The sequence below is a fragment of the Nestor notabilis genome, unplaced genomic scaffold (assembly GCF_000696875.1).
Source record: "Nestor notabilis isolate BGI_N333 unplaced genomic scaffold, ASM69687v1 scaffold9470, whole genome shotgun sequence".
NCBI classification, from domain to species: domain Eukaryota; kingdom Metazoa; phylum Chordata; class Aves; order Psittaciformes; family Psittacidae; genus Nestor; species Nestor notabilis.
In genome coordinates this window covers 14,281-38,518 of record NW_009909671.1, presented here as the reverse complement: position 1 = coordinate 38,518, position 24,238 = coordinate 14,281, and the positions used below count along the sequence as shown (strand labels likewise).

Below are 24,238 nucleotides of genomic sequence, written 5' to 3'. Positions count from 1 at the left end.
AAGCAAAGTGGTGTGGTTGGCACTTGAAGGACAGGATGCCATCCAGAGGGACCTGGACAATCTTGGCAGGTGGATCCATGTGAACCCCATGAGGTTCAATGGGGTCAAGTGCAAGGTCCTGCAGGGTGACCCCTGGTACCAACACAGGCAGGGAATGAAGGGATTGAGAGCAGCCCTGCAGGAAAGGACATGGGAGTTCTCATGAGACCCCACCTGGAGTTCTTTGTTCAGCTCTGGAGTCCTCAGCCTGTCAGAAAGACATGGACCTGTTGGAGTGAGTCCAGAGGAGGGGCCACAAAGAAGAAGAGGGATGGAACAGCTCTCCTGTGAAGACAGGCTGAGGAAGTTGGGGTAGTTCAGCTTACAGAAGAGAAGGCTCCATGTTACAGAGTACTCAGAGGGGGCTGGTAAGGGTAAGAAAGGTGGGGACAGACTTCTTAGTAGGGCCTGTTGCAGAGCCCAGTTTTAAAGGAAAGGCCCCAGTTTTAAACTAAAGGAGAGTAGATCCAGACTAGATATAATTAAATGTCTTTTACAATGAAAGTGGTGAAACACTGGAACAGATTGCCCAGAGAGGTGACAGATGCCTCATCCCTGAAACCACTGAAGGTCAGATTGGATGAGGCTCTGAGCAACCTGCTCTAGTTGAAGGTGACCCTGTTCATTGCAGAGGGGTTAGACTAGATGACCTTTGAAGGTCCCTTCTAACCCAGACCATTCTATGATCTTTTGTATGAGGACAGGCCAAGAAAGCTAGAACTGTTCACGCTGGAGAACAGAGGGCTCAAGGAGATCTTGCCAATGTGTATGAACACCTGACAGGAAGGACTGAAGATGAGGGAGCTGGACTTCTCAGTAATCCCCAGAGAGACTGCATTGTGTCAATGGAAACAAAAAAGAAATACCGTCTGAACACAAAAAAAAAACAACCACTTTTTTATTGTGAGTGTAGCCAGACACTGAAAGAGGTTACCCAGAAGCGTTGTGCATTTCCATCTTATGTAGATACTCAGGACCTGACTGGATATGGTCCTAGGCAACCTGCTGCAGCTGACGCTGCTTGGGCAGCAGGGTTGGACTAGGTGATCTCAAGAGGTCCTTTCCAGCCTTAACAGTTCTATGGTTCCCTGTGCATCTCTTATGTCCCATTATATAGAAGTAATCTTCAGATCAGCTGATAATGTTGATTCTTCTGACACTAACTCTTACAGTGACTCTTACGTCTGTGTATTGAAAGGCTGAATTCCTCTGCTGTTTTGACTCCAAGCTAGCAGGTAGAGGATTCCACTTAACATTTCCACTCCATCCTTATTATTTATGCTTCAGTATTAGTCCAGTAACGTTTGAAAGCCACAGTCTGTGACACTAAGTAGCCACCATTTTCTTGAAAACTTTTTAATTGGTCCCAAAACATGTGGAAAAAAAGTTCTTTGCTTGTCAGGGTTCACCAAGGTGATGTGAATACAGTGCCATCTGCTGGAACTGACAGGCTAAAATAAAGCTTGCTCCTGTAGTGCACACGGATATGTCGAAGGCTTGGGTAAGCCTGGCTCGTATTGCAGTGAGCTTACTAACACACAGTTTTTATATCCACAGACAAGTAAATTCGGGTGTGGGTTTTTTTTTTGTTGTTGAGAGCTGTGGCAGACTTCTCTGTCCACCTGCTTCGTCTGGTGCGTTGTTCGGAACCAGCTGAGGCTGGCATCGACTGTGGCCATGCTCAGATGTTACCAGTGTGTGCTTACTGGGCAAGATGAGGAAATAAGAGATTCTGGGCTGATGCCAGAAGGTCAGGAGGATCTGTGCCTGGATTAAGGAGCACCTTGATTTGTATTTGTACTGGGAATAATTAAAACATGAGGATAGTGGGATTTAAATCAAGGCTTTTGAAGTAGTGTGCTCAGTGGAAGAGATTCACAGATGACATGAGATAGTTGGGATTCAAACCCTAGAAAGAATTAACAGCCATGTGCCTAAGAGGTACTTTTTTCTCTCTGGCATTCTTTCATAGGAACACCTTTTTAAAATTAGTTGCTTGAAGCCCTTCTGGTGGAGGATGCACCTGAACCTGCATTTACAGCCACAGTGCTGATATTTTACTGCTGATCTACTGACTAACGGGTAATTCTGCTCCTCCTTTGAGTGAAACTTAAGTATATTTAGACCATATTTACCAGACTGGGTCCCATATGAGAGAGAACTTGCTGTTTTGGTCTGGTTCCCAGCTTGCTCAGCCTTGCTCCTTCAGCTCCTTTTCACCAGACAATTGAAGGTAGAGGGACCTTAGACACTGGGGCTTTAACTGTCTTTATGGATAAGTGGCTGCTGAGGATAGGTTTTAGGGGAGGAAAGTTTTGACATTTATTATTGTCTGCAGATTTTAATTATTTGTACAGCAAGTCCTACAGGATTAGTGCCAACAGAAGTGAGTGCTAAAGAAATTTAGGCACCTGTAGTTGAATGGGGGTTTTGTGAACACCAGTCACATTTAAAGTGTTGGATTTCAGTTGGGATTTGGGTTTTTAGGATCTTGAAAAATTACTCATTTATGTCTGTCTGATACTTCTGCATTAATATAAATGTTTCACCTGCCCTTCAACAAACTCATCAAACCCTTTTCTTAGGAAATTTGTAATATACATACATGCTGTTTATGCCATGGTTCTTCAAGTACAGAAAGTCATGCCAGTGGTTTTTTTTTCCCCAATTGTCTAAAGCTTGCACAAATTAGAGAATTAGTCCAAAAAGAAACAGTAATTCCATACAACAATGTAAGAAGTAGTCAGTACTTAAAAAAGAACAATTACCTGCACAGGTACAAGTTACGAAATAGCAAACTGGGGAATAATTTTTCAAGAAGTCAGGAATTTATAATGGCTTACAAACTGAATGTGAGTTAGTGCTGTCAGATTTCTGCCCTTTCTGTTCTACTGTGTGTGAGCTTTATCAAAATTACATTACCTGTGGTTAAAGAATTCTTGCAGTGCCCAGTATTGCCACTTGCTGGCAGCAGGAGTCTAAAAATGTATGGATATATATTTTCTTAAGATGTACTATTACTAAGCAACAGCACTATTATATACAAATGTTATCTAGAAAAAAATATGGGTTAGTTCTGCAGAGGCATCCAATTTTCTGCAGAAATATTTGTACCAGGGATAAAAAAAGCTACTAATTGGTTTAAAAATGGGTGAACCTGTTGAAAGCAGCTTGAAGTATTAGAAAATCAGTAGTAGTCTTACTTTTCCAAGAACAGCTATGGTTTTGTGGTTCTGTATTCAGTGTGGAAACTCAAATGTGCAGCCTCCAAACATATGCTTAAAGTTTTGAACTGAAGCTTGTGAGGCAGGAATCCCCCATACCTGTGTGGGATTCACATAATCACATAGTCAAACCTCATATACTGTGTTTTGCTAACTAGGGTTTTTATATTATTAACATGTTAACTTTCATTATTTCTGGGCAATACTTAATGCCTTTCTTTTGAAGCCCTTTAACACCCTCAGGTCATTGGCAATGACATAATATCTTTGACTTTATGAAAGATTTAGTCTGTCTTACTCTTGATTTTCACTGCTAGGGAAGCCAACAGCTAAGGTGCTCTACTTCTGAAACTGAGACCTCATTCTAACCCTTGTTGAGAAACTGTATGAATTCTTAGGAAGGCTATGAATCTTGTAGTTTGCACAAAAATTGCAAACAAAATACATGTATTTATATGAGTTACTTCTAAAGTGAATGTTAATTACATGCTTTTTAGAAAGAGTTGTTCCATTGCTTCTTGTAAACATTTTTTTTCATGTTTAGGTTTCACAGAAATTAAGTAATGAAGATCTCTCTCCAGAAGTAAGCGTTTGTCTAGATGTCCTGGAGGATATGGTAATTGTTCCAAAGGGACAGACTTCACAAGATACATTTCCACGTGTTTTAGAAGATTGCCAGGGAACCTGCATGACCACTACTGACATGGATAACACAGTGGAAGAACATTCCCACAATGATGATACACATCTTTCACTGACATCCATAGGGAAGACTTTCATGGAAGCATTCACTGAACTGGATATAGAGACTGGTGATCTTGAAATTACTGATTTGTTGGGATCCCTCAGTGATTCTGAGAATCTTAAAATTATAAACCCATTGCCTGACGATTTAGGTAATTTCTTTTCCATTGATTCATCAGCAGATGAGAGCAGTGATGCACTGCCAGTAGAGCTTGTGACAGCTCTGAATGCTATGTCAGGATCTCCGATAGTGCCAAATGAGATACATCTTAACACAGAGAGAGAGCACTTAAATTCAGAACCTAGTATTCTCCAATTAGGTGATGACTGCACACAAGTAACAAACAGGATTGAGCCTCAACTTGCTAAAATTCAAGGGGAAGAAATAAAAGCCTTAAGAGGATCTGACTTGCAGAGGACAACAAACGAGCAAGTATATACACAGTTTAATTAATACTTGAAAATACATGTTTATCGTAACATTTTATAGAATAGCCTAATTACTTGGAATTGTGAATCTTAGTAAAGAATAAACTGGCATCAGTAATTTACATGTTTAATACATTTGAATTGTTTTTGGTTTAAAGTCCAGTAGTGTCTCAGCTTGCTGGGATGGCAAATCCCAGAAAAATTGATTCAGTGACTGATGTGGAAATCTATAATCAGCATGGGAATTTTGAAAACTCCTGGTGCCTCTGTACCTTTTCTATGTCTCACGTTCTCTCTAAGGAAAGTTCCAAAGACCCACATCATCTCTGGACCTGGAGGGACCACATCTGCTGAATATCTCTATTAAAAGAATTCATCAGCAATTCTCCATTTTCATCTGTGTCCCAAGAAAAGACTAACAAGTTCTACCACATCACATGAAATAATCTGTATGCATGTTTGCTGAGGGTGTGTCATAAGGCTTTCAGCCTTACTCAAGTGTGTAATGAGCTAATGAGTACCCACATTTCAGCAGTTTGTGTGATACTTTGCAGCACGTCACACTCAGCTGACTAAAACAGTGAATAAACTCAAATTAACTGCCATGTGATGACGTATCATCAGGGTGGGCTTTCTCTTCCTGACTATTAAAGATAAGCCTCTGGTATACACCAGTCATTTAGGTTCCCCTTTGCACAACTTAGGACAATGTGAATTACCATCATGTCTGAAAGTAGCTCTTCCTCTTCGCTTGTGGTAGGGGTAACAGGGATGTTAGTGTTGTCTAGATCCCTGGCTTTTGGAAGGCTGAAGGTAAGTGAAATGAATCATCTGTGATTGCTGTAGCTCAGGTATTATATGTATTTAGAAGTAACTTTTTAGGTGGAGGTTACTACACCTCAGGTGAGACATGGTTCTTGATCTTGTGCACATTCCTAGGTTTGTGCAAGAGTGAGATAAAATGGTCTAGTTTAAGAAATCTTAAATATCACTTTATTTTTTAGGACAGGATGTCATGTCCATAGGAAGCTGAAATGAATTTGTAAAGTTATTCCATATGTCCAACCAAACATCTTTCAGATAGTAACAACTTCTGTTCACTGTCAGCCAGTCTAGATTTATTATTTAAGTTGTCATTCTGAGTATCCAAATTTCTTTGGCTAATTCTGCCAGGGGCACCTACTACTTTAGGAGTGCTTCTCCTTTGGCATTCTCCCTCTGTTGTGTCTGTAGAATTCCAGTTACTCACTTAAGCAACCCTTCTGTTGTTTGTGAGCATACATATAAAACAATGTTCTTGGAGCTTCTATCTATACAGCCCTTGCTTTGACTGTGTGCTACCAGTTCCTTGTAATGTTTCCTTTTTGTTGTAGCCTGTGGATGATCAGCAAAGAGAGAAAGAAGTAACTTCAAATTACCGGGGTGCCACCTCTAGTGAAAACCAACCTGTTGAGGGAAGTGCACATTCAGCAAATGCTGCAGCATGTGCAGAAGCAGCCCAAACAACATCAAGGAGAGCGATGCAGTTGAGGGAGACCTCTGTAAGAGAGTGCAGAGCTCATATTTCCAGTCACTGCCAAATGCTTGAAGAAACTCAGCAGAGGATGTCTCACAGTGGCAGTACAAGAAGAAACAAAGCTGAGGATTTTGAGTATGACAAAATCATGCATAATATTAAATTTGTTTTTTAAACTAATGTAACATACATTATGTTACTCATGAGGAATTTAACTCATTCCTCATGTGAGTTGACTATAAATGATGAAAAGGTAAAAGGTACCTTTTATTTGGAGATCTGGAACTAAGATTCTCTTTTGACTTTCTCTTTATTCAGTACTACCTAGGCTAGCCTATATACTTGCATGCTATCACAGACTTCCTTTAAGAATCAAATATATTCACATTCTTATCTCTTCTGTATAGAATAGATTTATATAGAGAATATAGATTTATATGGAGAATTACATGGTTTGTTGATTCTAAGCAAATCTCTTGTCAGTAAAATTCATGAATCTACTTCTGAAGATAAGCAGGATCTAGAAACCAACATATACCAAGAAATAACTCTGAATGAGGATAGTGAAGTTAAGCAGAGAAGAAAGAGCAAGAGAAGTGGAAACAAACTGAGTAAGATTTTTTTTTGAACAACTATACTGAATCAGATATTGGGACATGGATTTATTTTAAAAGGATGGTATAAACATTCATTTTAATAATTAAAATTATTGATAATTTCTCTCAGTTGTTTAAACCTACATATTGGCAACCTAACAGTTGTCTTTTCTGCGTAAACTCCTTAAGAATCATGAGTTTTTTTCAGGATGCAGTTTTTATCACAGCATTTTATATGAAAAAAGAAATAAAAATGGTTATTCTGAAAAGCAGAAGAAAAATGTTTTCATGCAGAGCGAGAATGTAGATCGTGATATGCATTTATAAATCCTTTTAATATCTAGTATTCTGTGCAACATCATTCTGAGGGCATTGCCATGCTCAAGAATTGACCTATTCAAAACAGTTGTTTCTATTTTGAATGCCTGGTGTTGTTACCCTGTCTGTTTCAAATACAGGGTTTTAAGGCCTTGACTGCAACAGGCATGGAGCACTCTTTCAAAGTGTTTTTCCTTGCAGTGTGCTTCGTCAGAAAGACTGCAATTTTTCATCGTTTGAAGATGCATGCAGAGACATTTTTTGCCTCAGAGAGGAATTATATAGCAGGATACAGAATATACTCGCTTAAGTGCTCAGTCCAGCACCTTTAACATTGGGGTCTTAAAAGGTCGGGTTTTGTAAGCCCACTCAATCTGGATTTATCTGTGCACCTGCAATCATTTAAACAGCTTGCAAAGTTTGAAAGTATTTGAACTGTAACAGCTACATCTTAGGTCTTACAAAATATGAGTAATTCTACCTCAAATTAACAAACCTTTTCTTTTACAGGGTTTTAGTTATTCCCAGTGGAAGCACTGTTTTTATGAGATTTAAAGTTGTGTGACTAGCTGCTCATCTGTTTCAAACTAACTTAGTAGTTCCTACTCAGAAAACAAGCTGTTGGTTTTTTTAGCATGATTTCTACAGAATGAGTTGCATTGCCTATAAAGGTAGCTTCATGTTAGTCCAGTCTAGCACGTTTGCCACCCTTTCTCGTCAGATCTAGCAGTCAAGAGTCTGTGAGTCATCTTAGTTTGGTCATTCACTGAAGAAAAAACAACTCTATGAACATAAAGTTTCAGTTTGGATCTGCAAGCATCACTTGGTTTGCACACAGTCAGACACAAGGAAGGCAGGGCAGAAGTGATGGGAAGTAGGTCCCCTGGCAAAGTAACAGGTTAAATTGGAATAAGTGTAACACAAAACTCTGCCTTGTTCTGTGTATGTCTGTGGTTTAAGCCCTCCTGAACTTCTTGACAGGTTTAGAGCAGCTTTAACTAGGGACTGCAGTATCTTAAATGATTAAGGTCTTGCAAGGCTGGACAGGTAAAAGAGAGGAGAGCTGTCCATGTAGTTAACTGAGGAAGGGTCCTCAGTAAGCTCATATCTATCAGGTTCTAAAAATTTACACAGAGGCAAGAACTTAAGAATGTTGGGAATTAGTCTGAGCTCACAGCATATGATGTGCAAACCAGCAGAGACATCAGGCTTTCTGAGTTACAGTTCAAGGAAAACTATGTGTTTTTAAGGTCATACTTAAAATGGCTGTTTCTGACACCCAGCGAGAGTTTTAGGGCTAGTGAGACAGATCTGCTACAGAAGTGGAGAGAAGCAGTGTATATAGCCTACTGTTCCAAGTTTTTTCATTAATAGATGAGTTAATGGCCAAGGCTATACATAGTACTTTCTTTCCTCCCTCCTTTCTTCCCTCTCTTTTTTAGAAGAGGCAGTAGCCAGGATGCTCTTCTCCACAGTGTGAAGGGAAGCTGGGATAGCATTGCTGGTGCAGTACAGAACAGCTCATCTATGTATTGGAAGTAATTTAGCCCAAGCCAAAAAACTGTAATGAGTGCATAATGGGAAATCATATTTGTTTATAAAACAATATGCTAAAAATGAAAAACAGTATCTTTTTACATTTTAGTCTTTGCATTTAGACCTCATATTCCCAATCAACTCTTCCTTTCGCTCATTGCAGAAATGGCTGAACTGGTTTTGCGGTAATGGGTAAAAGTAATTCGACGGAGCTAATCTCAATCACTATCATAGTGTAAATACTTCTTGCTCACAAAGTGGAGGTTTTGAAATCTAAATGAGTGCAAAAGAATGGCTGATAAAATTGATATTTAAGAAAAGAGAAAATACTGAATAACGCACTAGCTATTGAAATGTATGTCTTGTAATGAATTGTAGCCTAGAATAGCAGTTTTATTATCCAGTGGGAAACAATGCACCTTGAGAAGATGTCACTAAAAGAGAAGACTTCTAAACTTAACACACTTCTACAAAGTCATATTTCTGTGTGTTGAATTTCAGTTGGAGTTTTGTTATGGAATTCACTATGACATCTTTTATTGAATAGTATTGCTATTTAAGTGATAATAGTTTTTTGAGATACTTCTTTCTACTAGATTGGGGGACCATTTTTTTCTCCAGAAAGTTTATTTACTAGCTGTAATGCAAAGTGAAAATGAGAGGAAAGATATTTTTCTATTCAACAGATCTTTTACATTATTTTGCAGGACAAGAAGCCTTTGGTAGGAATTCTGTAAATCCGATTTGCCCCATTTCACTTTCAGTCATCCATAGGAGGAATATATATGGTGAAACCTTACTGCATAAGGCTGTTCTTCATCAAGATGTAGACCTTGTACGTAACATAATAAAAGCAGGTGGAAATGTAAATATTCAGGATTATGCTGGTAAGTTGCAGTTGTGTCAAAATACTATTTCAAAACAAGTACCTACCAATAAGAAGTGTGTACTATGAGTTTGGGCAGCGGACAAGACTCTAGGTTTGTGGCTAGTCAGTAGATTATTAATTTTTTATTGGTTTAACTCAGTAATTGTTCATGAGAAGATAAAAGGACCTATGTATAAAAGTATTCTTTAAAAAAAAATCATGGAGAAAGTAAGCACTTAAAGAATTACAAAGAGATGCAATTGAGTTTACATAGCCTTGATTCAGCAATCCTATTCATTTTTATCACAAAACAATCCCTTAATTAAATAGTCAGTGTAATGTTTTTGATTTTTTTTTTTGTCCATTTCAGTGACAACTTGAAATGCCAAGATTTAAATTTTCCAGTTTAATTTTTCAGGGTCTGTGATTTTGTTCCCTAGATCTTAAAGGAAGTTGTAGCTTCATAATATAACACTGCTTTGATTTTGTAGCGTTCTGAGTAATTGGAATTTTGCATTTTTACTTCATCTTTGTCACACACACACAAAAAAGAAAGGATGACAAGTAGTGTCCAGCTGTGAACATTCTGGTTGAAGCAGTTCACCTTATCCAGCTTCACATGTGATATTCTGTGTCAAAGACATTGCCACACCCTAGAGGATCAACTGGTTGTTTCAAATGTAAAACTGTTGTTCCTTACTTTGCAGTTTCTTGTTTCATCCTTTATGCTCTCTGAACTTCCATAACAATAGAGAAAATGGATTCACAGACAGTTGGCTCATTTGGTAGAAAACTTTTGAGTCATTCTTAGAATGTTTCCATCCAACGCAGTGGCTAGGATTTCACAACTGTTCTGTGGGAACAAAAAAAAAACCAACTGTTCCGCAGTTGAATGCTGTTGCATAATGCAGGCATATAACAGACCAAAATTAGGGTAGAAAATCTTTGTGTTTTGGAAAATACTGAGATGGATTGGGTCAGCAGCAAATTTCAGACTTTTACAGCGTAGGAGTCAGGCATTAGAGCTAAGAATGACTGGTAATGTGTATTAACTTGTGCTAAAGGTAGATAAGAAAATATTTTGATAATGGTTTCAAAGCCACTTGCTGATGTCAGACAGAGAAACGTTGGTTGTGTGGGTTAAGTTGCAGCCCCTGTGGGCAACTGTACTAAAATGCACTGGTTTCAGTTTCTGGCCTCACAAATACTTCCTTTTTTTGCCTTTGCACATTTTGCCAGGCCACTGTTTCTTCATCACCTGGACTCTGGCCGCTATGTTTTGGTGCAAAAGGAGCACAACTGCACAAAATGTGATTTAATTGAACTTCTTGAGAAGATGAGAGGCTGACCTAGCCCAACTTCTTCTGTTAGTAAAGGAGGTGTAATCAGAAAGAAGTAGAGAAAACCATAGAATCAAAGAATGGTTTGGGCTGGAAAGGACCTTAAAGCTCATCTACTTCCAACCCCTCTGCCACAGGCAGGGACACCTTCCACTAGACCAGGTTTCTCAAAGCCCTGTCCAACCTGGCCTTGAACACTGCCAGGGATGGGGCAGCCACAGCTTTTCTAGGCAACCTGTTTTGGAGTTTCACCACCCTCATTTCTCCCTAATTTCGTGCTTCTGTTGCTGCAGCCCAGTATATGTTGGCTATATTGTAGAGACAAGGATGTTGTGCTGGGACAGCGTCAAATGCCTTGCACTTTCAGGTACATGACATCAGTGGCTCTTGCCTTATCCAACAATTCCATAGCCCCATCATAGAAGGCCCCCAGATTTGTCAGGTGTGATTTGCCCTTAATAAAGCCATGTTGGCTGTCGCCAATCACCCTCTTACTGTCCATGAGCACCCTCTTATTGTCCATGAGCATGAACATAGTTTCCAGGAGGATATGCTCCATGATCTTGCTGGGCACTGAGGTGAGACTGACCAGCTTGTAGTTCCCTGGGTATTCATTTTTACCCTTTTTAAAAATGGAGGTTATATTTCCGCTTTTCAGTAAGCAGGAATTTTCCAAGACTTTTTTTTTGGAATTTCACCAGACTGCCACAGTCTCTCAGATATAATAGAAAATGGCTTGGCAACATCCACCAGTTCCCCCAAGATCCACAGATGCATCTCATCAGGTCCCATGGACTTGTGCACCGTCAGGAGTTGCCAGACCTGTGCCACCTTGAAATGTGCTTTTAACTTGGGGTCTTTGGGAATCATTGTTCTGATTGTTATATTCTGCTTCTGTGCCTTTTCTCTTCCTTGAAAGTAGTTCACCAGTGATTATGCATATCTTAAGCCTAGTATTTTTCCTTATTTGTATGCTACAGTAACTTACTGAGTTCTTGGGTTCTTTTGTGTTTGGGTTTTGAGTTGGGTTTTTTCCCTCCTTTTTATTTCCTAGACATCAGCACATAGGGTATGGACAGCATGGAGGAGATACTGTCTGTGCTCTCAGTTTCAGTAGTGATTCACAGTGCCTTAAGGGAGCTGAAAAACAGTTGCAATGAAACTTGTGTTTCGCCTTCATCTGGAGCATGCACAGTGTCCTCGGAGAATGATGTTGCTAAACTCTATCAATTGAACATGTTGCAGGTTCAATTTTTCAGTTTATTATCTCAGACACAGGATACTTTTTTACTGAAGAAGGAATAGGTACTTTCCCTAAGTGAACCTTTTTTATCTTCTGCTTAACATGTATCAAGCTTTTGCTCCAGAGTATAGAGTTAGTTGAGTTTTTTAACGAAATAGGCTCTGTAAAATGGAAGTTAAATGTTTTACAGATTATACGGTTACAAAACCATTCATCTTGAAACGCTGTCAGCATTAGGCAATGTAGTTAAAACTCAGTTGAGTTTCAAGCATTTGGAAACAAAGCCTAAAAGCACAAGGTTTTTTAACAACTTGGTGCAACATCCTATGGCCATAACAAACACAATTCTTTACAAATATACAATATTCTGGGTTGAGTGGTGTATGAAAGATCCTCAGGAGTTTCTCTTTCCAATGAAATTAAGATAATATTGCACAGTGGGAGCAAAAGAGTCTTAGTAAGCCAGATTCACATCGTAATTCACATATTTAGTATGTGAATTAGCCCAGACAACCATCTGATGATGGGAGATGATTGAAGAGTAAGTCTGCCAATCAAAATGGTATTGTGGAGGGCATGGTGGTTTGAGAGCTGGAAGATAGGATGTAGAAAATCTTCTGTCTTTTCCCCTTACTTTTCTTACCCTACAAAAACCTGTCACATCGTGAATGTTTAAGGAGCTGATGCAAGGCGATGCTAAACCCAATTCAAAGACTTACATTCCACCTTTCATCCATCCATCCAATCCATCCTTCATGAAGCAGAATTGTTCTGTGTGTCATGAAGCTCATATCTTGGTTTATTATATATAGCTGGGAATGGATATGGAATTTCAGTAAGAATTTTTCATTGCTTTCTTTGGGTACTCAAACTGTTCTTGGGTAGTCTTAAAAAACATTTTTGCTTGACAGTAAGGAGTCCAGGTCCTCATTTTGCCTCTTATCACTTACCCTCTTCAGCACAGCTATGTAAATAAAAGGGTGCCATCAAAAACATTACCTTGTTCTTAAAATAGCACATATGTTTTAGTGGGGCAGAAATTACTAAGATGTGGGTGGAATAATTTTTATTCTCTTCTTTCATAACAGAACTGTCAAATCTAAAACTAATATTGTTACAGCAGCACCTGATTCTTCAGTAAGTGCAGATTTTGACAAAAGAATGAGATCAACCAAATCTTGTGACTTTTTCATAAGCATTTCTTCATACAACAGTTTTTACCTTTTCAGTGTATTTGCTAAAATATTTATCAAATAGACAACCTAAAACTGACATAAATTTTTATAAATTATTTCACACGAGTATGAAATACAGGTTTTTCTGTTTCATAGGCTGGACTGCACTACATACAGCAAGTCTGGAAGGCTCTTACAGGATTGCAGATGAGCTTCTGAAAGCAGGAGCTGATGTTGATGCTAGAGGATATGAACAAGTAACACCATTACAAGATGCAGCTAAGGAAGGCCATTATGAGGTATATTCCAAACTGAACACGAATTATGGTTTAGGAATATAAATTATTGTTGTTGGGCTTAAAAGGTTACATAATCCTTTTACACGTGGCTGGTCTTTTCAGATTATGGATAAATTCTGGAGCTTGAAAGTCCTTTCTGCTCAATTTCTGTTCAAACTATTCTGTGCTTTACAAGATTTGTCCAAAAGCAGAAATCAATTGTTTTTCTAACTGTTTGGGACAACAGCCGAACTACTGAGGAATAGATTGCTACTGTTTAATAATGTTTCAATTAATTTATAGTCCCCTTACAGAATAATTTATGACCTGAGCAGTCTTTGGGAGTTTTTATGACTTTTTCATCATTTGGTAAACATGCATGTATGGTGTGCAGCCACAGCCATGCACAGACATTTTTTGTCTATTATCACATAGCACAGAGAGTTATGAAGGCATGACTTTATATCTTGTATTGTCTTAAACAGGAAGTCAACTGAATAGTCAATGTGAATGAATTACAAGTTTTGTTCCAAATGCTGTGGTTTCATAAGCCTGTGTCTGAATTGTGGATCCTCTTTCTGTCTGTCAGTGGTTGCCTCTGCCTATCTGTGGAGGTTCCTAGGGTGGCCCAGATTTATGTAGGAGTTCTGCATGTCCCTTTTACCTGCTTGCTGTTTCTTTACATATGCTGCCTAATATTTATCAATTTCCAAGATTTTTTAGTTTTGTTGTTTTTTTTTTTCTTTTTTTTTTTGTGGGGTGTAATAAGGTTTGCCCCTAAACATTCTAAATATTTGCTTGCTTTCTGTTTCACAATTGAGAGAAGACTTACTCTGTTTCTCCCCAAGTCCCCTTGTAGCAACAGTGAAGGGTGGGCTTTGGTTAATATTCTCTGACACTGAAGAACCCCAAGCTTGGTTTTCAGATTGTTGATCACAGACTCTTGTGGTTTCATGAAATAGTTCTGAATTCTGTGAAAGTGCCTAAGATGCCATGTCCATGGTTATGCATGTAAGACTCTGCATCTCCACAAGCAGTTTATAGGGGTCTGCAATTTGAATGATACTGGGAAGAACACTAATATCAGCGAGGTCACTTGAGGTGCACCAACACCGTTCAACACTGTGTTACTGTTAGATGAGAACTGTGTTACAGCTACATGAGCTGGTATGTCCACAGGGAATGGTGCTACATGGTGGCACTGTATTTCCTCAGTAGTAGTATAGTTGTATCACTGCAGTGGTCTGTCAGACTTAATTTTTGTTGCTTCTGACTAACAACAAAATAGTGACAGTGATTCAGTAATACAACTTTTGGTAACATGGTATTTGGAGCTGTTTTTTTTGAATCTACCTGCTATGAGTGAAGTTATTACTGTAGACTGGAAACATACCTTTTGGCTGCTTTATTCTTTTCTACACCTACAGTATAGCAAAATTAATTTCTTATTTCAGAAAAATGGCCTGTGTATGAGGGACTTTCTTATAGTGCAGTTAAGGGAGAGATCATACAAGATCTCATTAAGGAAGAAGAGTTCTCAAAATTACTTCTTGAAAAAAATCTGTAGATTTGAGTCAACTTGTGAAGCCTAATAGGGTTTTTGCTGTGGATTGAACCCTTTTTTATTTGATCTGTTCTTAGCACGTATGTATTGAGAAAACCTCAGATTAAAAACTGGAATGAATTTGTAAACATGAAAATAATAACACAATAGGATAATGATGCATCTAGGGAAATGCTTGGGGTCTCTTAACTAGAATAGAGAGAGATCATTTGTCCTAGGCCTTAGATTTGGTTTTAGTTACACATGTTGTCGAGCAACAAAAGAGATAAGCCCATATAAGGAAGGAGTATGGAAAATACTGTCAGAAAATAAACAACCTGAAAAACTTCTTTTTCCAGATGGCAGAGTTACTACTTTTCTACGGAGCTGATCCCTTATTAAAAAATGAGATGGGAAGGTGTGCACTGGAAGAAGCTTCTGACCCAACTATGAAGAAACTGCTTAAAAGCTATGTAGCAAAATACAGAATAAATTCAGTAGCAGGTAGGATAGAATTATTCTCACATATTGCATTCTAAATGGAGACATTCAGAACAACTGTTGCACTGTATTTCCTTACTTACTTCTAGTAGTTCCATGGGCTTTACTGTCTAACGCCTGAGTACCAGTGAGCACTCTTTACCCAGCAGAGTTGCTATACGTTGGCAAAGTAAAAAGGATAATGATGTACAGCTTTTACAGCAGAACAGCTGTTATCTATCTAAATGTAAAATGGGGACTTGTCGATCTTTGAGGTATGGCTTTAGAGCTAGGGATAAAATTTGATTCTAAACTGGTATAGAGGCTGAATTTTGAAGGATCCATAGGGTAAAAAATGGATCTAGATTAGATCAAGATTTTGGGGGTTGCCAAGCCTTAACTGCTTATCCTTAACTGCTAGTCTTAGGGCTGGGACAAGGGTAATATTGCTGTAGGTAATAGCTAGTGAGTTTGTGAGGGGTTGGTAGATGAACAGTTTGGTTAAGGTGAGAGTTGGATCTTGTACAGTCTTAGGAACTAAGTTGAGAAGAAGGTTCAGAAGAGACTGCCTACACAGCTGGGCAGTGTCCCTGTGCTCTTCCCAGGATACCTGTCCTCGTATCTACTGCCTGTGCATCTCTTTCTTGCCCTTTAGTTTGGCCAGCAGGTCTTGACTCATCCGTGCTGGTCTCTTGCCATCCTTCCCCAATTTCTTACACCTGGGAATTGCGAGCTCTTATGCGCTATGGAAAGCATCCTTAAAGATCTGCCGGCTCTGTTCTGCTCCCTTGTCCCTGAAGGCAGTTTTTCAGGGGTAGTCCTACTGGCTAACTCCTTGAACAGCTTGAATTTTTCCTAAAATTTAGAGTCCTGACTTTACACTTCGCGTGACCCATATCCCCCAGGACTGCGAATTCCGCCAGTACATGATCACTGCAACCCAGGCTGCCTCCAATCTTGACATTACCGATTAGCTCACTTGCGCTGGTGACCATCAGATGCAGGATTGCATGCCCCCTTGTAGAGCTATTACTTGGCGAAGGAAGTTATCCTCAGCGCACTCCAGGAGTCTACTGGATTGCCTACGGCTCACAGTACTGCTTTCCTAGCAGATGCCAGAGTGGCTGAAGTCCTGCAGCAGGATGAGAGCCTGTGAGTGTGATGCCTCCTGTAGCTGGAATAAGAAGGCTTTGTCAATAGGGTCCCCTTGATTGGGCAGCCTGTAGTAAACAACATACACAAGGTTCCCTTTGTTTCCCTGGACTTGTATTCTTGCCCATAAGCTTTCAACCTACTTGTGGCTATTCTTCAGAAACAGCTCTTCACACTCTACCCATTTCTTGATGTAGAGGGTATCCCTTCCACCTCTCTTTCCTTATCTGTCCCTTCTGAAGAGCTTGTAGCCATCAATAGCCACACTCCAGTTGTAGGATTTGTCCCACCAAGTTTCAGTAATGGCAATTAGGTCATAGCTTTCTGGCAGCACAGTAGGTTCCAGCTCTGCCTTTTTGTTGCTAATGCTGAGTATAGAGACACTTCAGCTGTGCTGTTGGCTGTGTCACAGTTTTGGAGGAACACACTTTAATTCCTCTGAGGTATTTCCCTGGTGTTTCCCTGTTGGGTCTTATTACCTCAGAACCCCTGGCTCATCTCAGAACAACAGAGGGCCATCCCTCTAACCATGGTGCGTCATCCCACAGCTTGTCATGGGCAAACCTGATATTATCCCACTCCCCTATCAAGTCTAATTTAAAGCTGTCAGTAAGCCCCACTAGCTCATGAGCAAAGACCCTCTTCACACTTTGACAAAAACCCATCTGACACCGGCAGGCCTGGTGCCATGCAGACCATCCCATTATCAAAAAACCTGAAACTGTGGCAGTGATAACAGCCACAGAGCCATGTATTATTAGACTGGGTTCACCTGTTTCTTCCAGTGTCAGTGCCCACAACTGGAAGGATAGAGGGGAAAATTACCTGTGCACCAGGTTGCCTTACCAACTGTCCCAGGGCCCTGGGATGACGCGTTTCAGCTTCATCACCACTCACATTGAAGAACAATAATGTATAGTAGTTTGAGGGCTGGGGACTCCTTCCAGACTGCAGCATGCTACAGCCCACACTAACCTTTTGATGTCCAACAGTCCTCTCTAATCAAGACTTATCTTGTGGCACTTCTTTGTACCTTCCCCTGACCTTTTAGATTCTAATAGAACCCTTACGGCTTGATAATTTTTTTTTTTTTTGATAGCTAAATGTGCTAAGTTACACAGAAGATTGTGGTCACAAGGTGGTACATACGTAAAGAATTACAGTCTTTTCCATTCTGGTTTCTTTCTGTATTTCATTTCAGGTGGAGATGATTCAAAGAATATGTTAAATGCTCGAAGTATAGAGGATACAAACCTGCACCAGGTACATCTTTACAAAGAATCCTGATGTTAATTTGATGCCGAACTTTTAACAGCTTGCTAGCAGTCTTCAGGAAACTAAAGGAGATGACTGTTTCTCAAATGTGTTTCAAAACTAGCACATAATGTGATGGATGCTTCATACCCAGCAGGGGCTGAAACAGAGTGATGTTCAGTGTTACACCAATTATTTTTCAAGCAGCTGCTGATCCTCACTGGTATTTGGGATAAGCTGCAGCTGTATGAAAATGCAAGGCAAAGGCTATAAGCTGCCTCTCATAAGCACTGGTTCTTGCTGTTTTTGCAAGTGCTGCAGAGGTAATTTACAGCAAGCGTGGCACGTCAGTGCCTCTTGGTACTTGCAGAAACCTGACTGAAACTGCAAGATGTTGCCTGTCTTGAAGCAGTAGTATAGCTGCTTCTTGTCTCTGTATAGAGATTTCAATAGGAAAAGGTTAGGGAGCCACTGTCTTGCAGAGGGGTTTCGCAGTTATGCTATGAGACCTGTATGGGAGCTAGTGCCTCACATGAAGACAAGATGCTGTTATTAGTCACGTGGGTCATAGTTTGTTTGTGTATAGCACAACAGGTTTTTTTGCATTAAAAGCTGTACTGTCTTGTTTTCTCTTCTTTGAACTATGATAACTGGTAATATGTGAAACATATAACGCAGTATGCAGGGACACTTAATTCTTGCTTTCTGAAGTTTTATGTAGGAATGAAAACTGTTCTTGTTACTCTCAGTAATGCACCCTACAGTGTCCTTAGAAATGTAGTAACAGCATCTATGGTGTATAGTCTTAGATTACAATGTAAAACGTTAGTTGACTGAGGAAGAAGGTGGTGTAAATGTTTAATTGGGAAAACTTATAACTGTGGCTGTGTAACTGATGATTTCAGTAGTTCTGTGAGCTGTTGCAGTGTTTGTGTTCTGGTTCTATTTCCAGATACAAAGTAATCAACAGGATAATTCTATGTTGTCATTGGCTTTTGGAGCAGTTTTCTTCTGAGGTTGTCATGAGTTAATTCTTTGTGGTTTTGCTATGTTATTTCCCTTTCTTTACAATTCCCTAGAATCATTGTAGACAGGTTTGCTAGCAATGTGAACCTGTAGCTCTGGTGTAAGACCACAGAAGCAATGTAGTTTTAATTCTTTAAAGGCAGAGCATTAATTTGAAACTGGTTCAATTTTCAGAAATAGATAGAAGTGTAAAGCACTTCAGTAACATTTATTATTGGATTTCACCCATTAATTTTTACGTTTTTATACACATATTTCTTAGTTCCTTAATTTCTTTGTCCTGCTGTCTTATGAAGTTGCATAGACAGAGGAAATCAGTTAATTTTATAATAGCACAGTTTTAGAATATAATACTGCAATTTATTAGAAAAGGAAATTAAGTAAATGGTCTATTTTGTAGATAGAATTAAATATAGATTAAACATGATAATACTAAACCATCAAAGGAAATTCTGCTGAAAATGAACAAAGAAGAAAAACAAATTTGGTGAAATATAAAACCAATAAAGTTCTTTAGGATTCTAAAGGCAGAAACCAAGTGGGAAAAAAAAAAGTTCAAAAAAACCAGATCTGCTATTGTTACAGCAGAGGCTACAGCCAAGGGTTGAACGACTCACAAATACTTATCTCATGTTAGATGGACATCATGTTTAGGTCCAAACCAAGGAACAGTTACATTGCAGAAAATACATTTCCCTGATGCTGGACCTAATGAAATGGGACACACTGTTGCCATTTCTAATCAGAACTGTTGCATCCCAGTTAAATTATAGGAAAACTGAGCTAAGTCAGACAGAATTGCAACAGGAGCATGAATTCAACAGTGGTAACAGTGAAAATCCATTTACAGAAGAATAGGGTAGAACTGGTGGAAGTTGAGTGACTTCTGTTGTAATAGGGGAGGAGATCATCGGTTTATGCTGCCCCAGATTAGTGGTTTCTGGAGAAAAAGTGTCTGCACAGCATTCTCAGACTACTGATTTAGCAGATCTTGATTCTCAGTCAATACTTGCTTTGACTTCCTCTCACAATGTATCTGTTTTAAAGTTACTACAGGTATTCAAGAGTTATGACAGTGATCAACATAATCTCAAGCAGAATATTAGTCGTAGTTTGAGTGACAGGAATCTACATACCAATCTGATAATAGAATCATAGAATGGTTTGTGTTGGAAAGGACCTTAAAGATCATCTAGTTCCCACCCCCCCTGCCATGGGCAAGGACACTTTCCACTAGACCAGGTTGCTCAAAGCCCCATCCAACCTGTTCTTAATTTCCTTAAATACACAAACAAAAGCCCCTTAATTTAGAACCATAGTGTATGCTATGTTGCTTTTGGTTCAATTTCCATTCTTTCTTTAAGTTTCCTAATTTTACCAAATAGATGTGGCTATTTAGATGACTTAGATAATTTATTGTGCCAAAGACTTGTGAATAAGCTCATGCTGTAGTGATTGTTTGGGCTTTTTTTAAACTGAGCAACTTGCAACTTGTTGTGAACGTATTTGTGTGATTTCAGAGTGATTTATTTCTTCGCAAAACTTGACAAATTAAGTTAAATCTGATATTGATGGAAACAAAATTAATGGATCCGCTCTAAGTTTAAAACTCTCTTTGCCTTTGTTTGAACAGTTTTCCTTACAGACAGATGAGTCAGAACCAGAGTGTGCAAATCTTCTGCATTCAGACAGCACAGACATACTGCAACAGACTATTGTAAATGAGGTGCAAAACATTTATCCTGCTATATCTGGAGGTGGAACCAGCTGCACTAAACAGGCAGTTCAAGCAAATGCAGAAACACTGTTAGCGCAAGAGCGTTTAGCAGCTACTAATGGAGAAAGTGCTTCTGGAAATCCTTATAATTCTGCCAGTAGTGTATTAAGCAATTCTGAACAAAAGGCTTCACAACCAGAGGAAGGAGGGAGGATCCTGTTTAATGCAGAAGAAAGTGTTGAAGGATGTCACACTGAAACTGAAAATGTTAGTAGTTTAGAGTTTGAGCCTCCAGCTTTACAACTCCATGAAAAGGACACATGTCAGATTATTCAAAAGAGAAAGGATCCTCATGAGCCCAGTTCAAAAGCAGGATTGCATTTTGGTGTTAATCCATATAGCAGGTCTCCTTACTCATTTGAGACTGTGGAAAACATGCAGAAAGAAACCTCCCAAAAAACAGGTACAAAGTTTTGTTTGAAAAGAATTATTTTATAAGTTTGCGTATTTTATTCTAAAAACCTAGCTGTTGGTCCCCTGAGAATGTGTTTTGCCATTAATAAACAGCAGACACATGGAATGTGTTCTGATACAGTTGTGCCAGATGAACTAGTTAGCAATTTTTGCTTTGAATTTTTTTGGTTGTTTTTTATCCAAGTCCTGATTGTATTTATAAAAATGTGACCACAGTGGTCGTTAGAATAACTAAGAAGATATTCTAAAATACATTTTTCTTTTAATATCTAAGAATCAATAAAGGTCGTATTTTCACAAAAGAATCTTTGAATTGTTTTGGATTCTGTCTCAATACATTAAGATATAATGACTAGTGGATGAAGGATTTGTTATGTTGAAGTATTTTCAAAATTGAGTGAGTTACTGCAGGCATTTTTTAATCTACTACTAGATGGTAATTTTGACATTCATTTTAATATCAGTTACAGTTTCTGAAATTACTGAGTATTATGCCATAGTTACTTGTACGTTCTTTTGTTAAACCAACAGATGAAGGAGTGTTTGCTCGAGTAAGTGGGACAAAAGGCTCTGAAAAGAATGGAGACAAAGTAAATGCAAAGATCAGTGTGCTTTCAGAGTTTACTGAAACAGAAGTCCAAAGTAAAAGAATAAGATTAGACCTTCAGGAAACAAACCGAAAAGCAGCCCCATATTCCAGTAGCAGCAAAAAGAACCTTTCATCTAAGCAATCGCATTTCAGTCAAGCATCAGGACAGCAGACATCCAAGAAATCAGGTGAAAAGTTAATAATATTTTATAAAAACAGTGGAGGTTTCTTTCAGACGTACATGAAGAAGGCTTTTTGTAATATGTAAGGGAAAGTTTGGAAAAATGATGTAGCATGTTGAGCTACTCTAGGGAGTTCCAAATACTTTATATTGATTTCAGAACTTCAGTCCTTCATTTTATAGAATGCACAAACTTATTCTGTTTTATTTTTACATTCATCAGTTTTTCAGCATTGTGGTTGAGGGGATGCAGGCTCATAACCAAGAGCTTTAAAATAATGTAAAATTGATCCTTACTTAACTATGTTACATAAATGATAGTTTAAAATAACATTAAATTGGCCCTCTGTTAACTATTTTACATATCACAGATCAAGGGAGAAAACCTGGGTCTTTATATTTGGAACACATGTATCGAATTATATTTTGCAGACTATATCCTCATCAGGCACAAATCAGCATAGGCACTGACTGTGCTGGTACAACTGGTTTTAGCTGTAGTATAGAAACAAATCTACTTACATGAGGATAAGGATTCTAGCATCCTCCGGTGGTTATATTAATTTCTGCCTGCATGTGTTGCTTTCTGTTTAGCAGGTTTTTATTCCCCCCCCCCCCAAGAGATTCTTCAGGTAATATTTTATTTATCTAAAATTTAATTATTTCCTTCATCCCAGGAGAATGTGGCTGTTAAAGAGCTGATGTGAGAAAGTATAGCCCTCTGTGCAGTTGAAGGTATTGATAGCTTTGGAGACTGGGACAATGGCATTCAGATTGCATCAGAAAAAAGTGGAAGATCAGATAATGTTTTCTGACATTATGGGGTTTTCAGATTTTTTTCCTGTCTCATGCTTTTTCTTCGTTAAGTGTCTTTTATATCTTATCTGATTGTTTCTGTGTCCTAGTGGTCTTCCTTATATTATTTTATTCTTGAATAAGAAACTTTTATTCCTAAATGATTCATTGTCACTTTCACGTACAGTCAGTCACTTAGGCTCCCAATTACACTAGGCTCTCAACATTCCTATTCTGCTTATACAGAAGGAAGGTACAAACAGCTTGCTTCTTATCTTACAGTTCAATGTGTGGAAAGAGTTGCTCATTGGCCAAAGTTCAAAAGTCTTTTTGAAGGAGGATGTCCTTGAAGTTATGGAGGTGTGGCAGCCTAATCTAATCTGATTGCTGGTTACTGTAATCTCTCCATTTAATCTTTGTAAATCTCTCTGACTGGATTTCGTATTTGCCAAGTACCTGATCTTTCCTGCTTATGACCCATGTGGCAATGCATTCCATGGAGAACCAGTATTTTGTGATTCACATACCAATGTCCCATTATGCTTTTGCAAATGTTTCATAACAACCACAAAGAAAAGAGTTGTGCATGACAACTTAACTGGAAAACTTTGCAATTATTTCTGTTCACTTGCAGCCAATATTGCTAAGTGTCATTAGCTTAATTGTCTGTTGTGCAATTTTTTTTTTTCATTCCTGCATCTCTAAAAAGTCCCTAGGACATACTCCCATGAATCAGTGGGGAAGAAAAGGAAGAACCAGAAAGCAGATGATTGCTTTGGGAGTTCATACCCAGAAGCTTTTAGACGAAATGCAATACCTTATCTTACAGAAAAGTAGGTCTCAGATTGGAGTATTTCAATAATGTGACACCTCTGTGTGCGCTAGAATCTCAGTTTTCCTTTGAAAAAGGAAACTCTTTAGCTCTTCTGGTTGCCAGACTCTGTAAGCCAAGCACCCCCAATGCACAGAGGGCTTCCTGAATTTTTCTGGCAGGTTAGAATAACCTATGGTGAGCTCCTTTTCTCCCATGGTCTGGCTGCCACAGTGGCTGAAGAAGCTAGTTTAAAATTAGTATGGATACATCCGGGCTATATGTCTGTCTTCAATATAGTTGCAGTATGTCTTTCATGTTTTTCCAAACAGTCTTGGATTGCAAGTTCAGTAGTTTACCTTAAAGGAAACCTTGGAAAATCAGATTTTCCAGAGGCAGGAGGAGCCTGAAGAAAAGCAGCTGTCAAATCATGGAAGATGTTTGATGGCGATGGATAATAATAACTGAAGATACTTGAGAAGACAACTTGTCTGATAAGAAGAGGAAATGCTTGGAATGCAGCACTTGCATTCATAGGAATAATTAAAAAAACATGGACAAGAGTTGAAAAATGCTTATTGGAAAACTTTACACTTTCCCTTTTTTTTGGACAAATTACAAATTTTCAAGAAATCGGAAAAGAACACAATGAACTTTAAAAAAAGTCTGATAGGACAGTATTGCAATAGCAGGAACAGGAATTTTTAAAAAGCTGACATACATTGTATAGTTTTTGGAGACTTACACACCCTGTCTTTTTGGTAGCAATTTGGGGGGGGGGTTGTCCTTACTCTGTATGCAGAATCAGAACTTTTTAAACCTGTTTTTTAATTTGTATCTCTTCCCGTTTGGTACATCTGTTACCAGAAGCCTCAGCTTTAGGACATATCTGATGATCACATGTTAAAAT

The 24,238-nt window shown here is 38.7% G+C and overlaps 1 protein-coding gene across 1 annotated transcript in view; it reads left to right on the top strand.

Moving 5' to 3' along the window:
- Nucleotides 1-1,525: 1,525 nt before the first annotated feature.
- Nucleotides 1,526-24,238, top strand: part of ANKRD31 (ankyrin repeat domain 31) — a gene marked incomplete at its 3' end in the record, with an annotated part of 36,746 nt that continues 14,033 nt past the window's right edge. Inside the window, exons 1-10 of the mRNA XM_010017074.1 lie at nt 1,526-1,540; nt 3,808-4,440; nt 5,810-6,087; nt 6,436-6,563; nt 9,110-9,289; nt 13,185-13,327; nt 15,209-15,353; nt 17,683-17,744; nt 20,395-20,863; nt 21,484-21,736. Of these exons, the coding sequence (XP_010015376.1) occupies nt 1,526-1,540; nt 3,808-4,440; nt 5,810-6,087; nt 6,436-6,563; nt 9,110-9,289; nt 13,185-13,327; nt 15,209-15,353; nt 17,683-17,744; nt 20,395-20,863; nt 21,484-21,736 (2,306 nt within the window). The remainder of the gene's footprint in view (nt 1,541-3,807; nt 4,441-5,809; nt 6,088-6,435; nt 6,564-9,109; nt 9,290-13,184; nt 13,328-15,208; nt 15,354-17,682; nt 17,745-20,394; nt 20,864-21,483; nt 21,737-24,238) is intronic.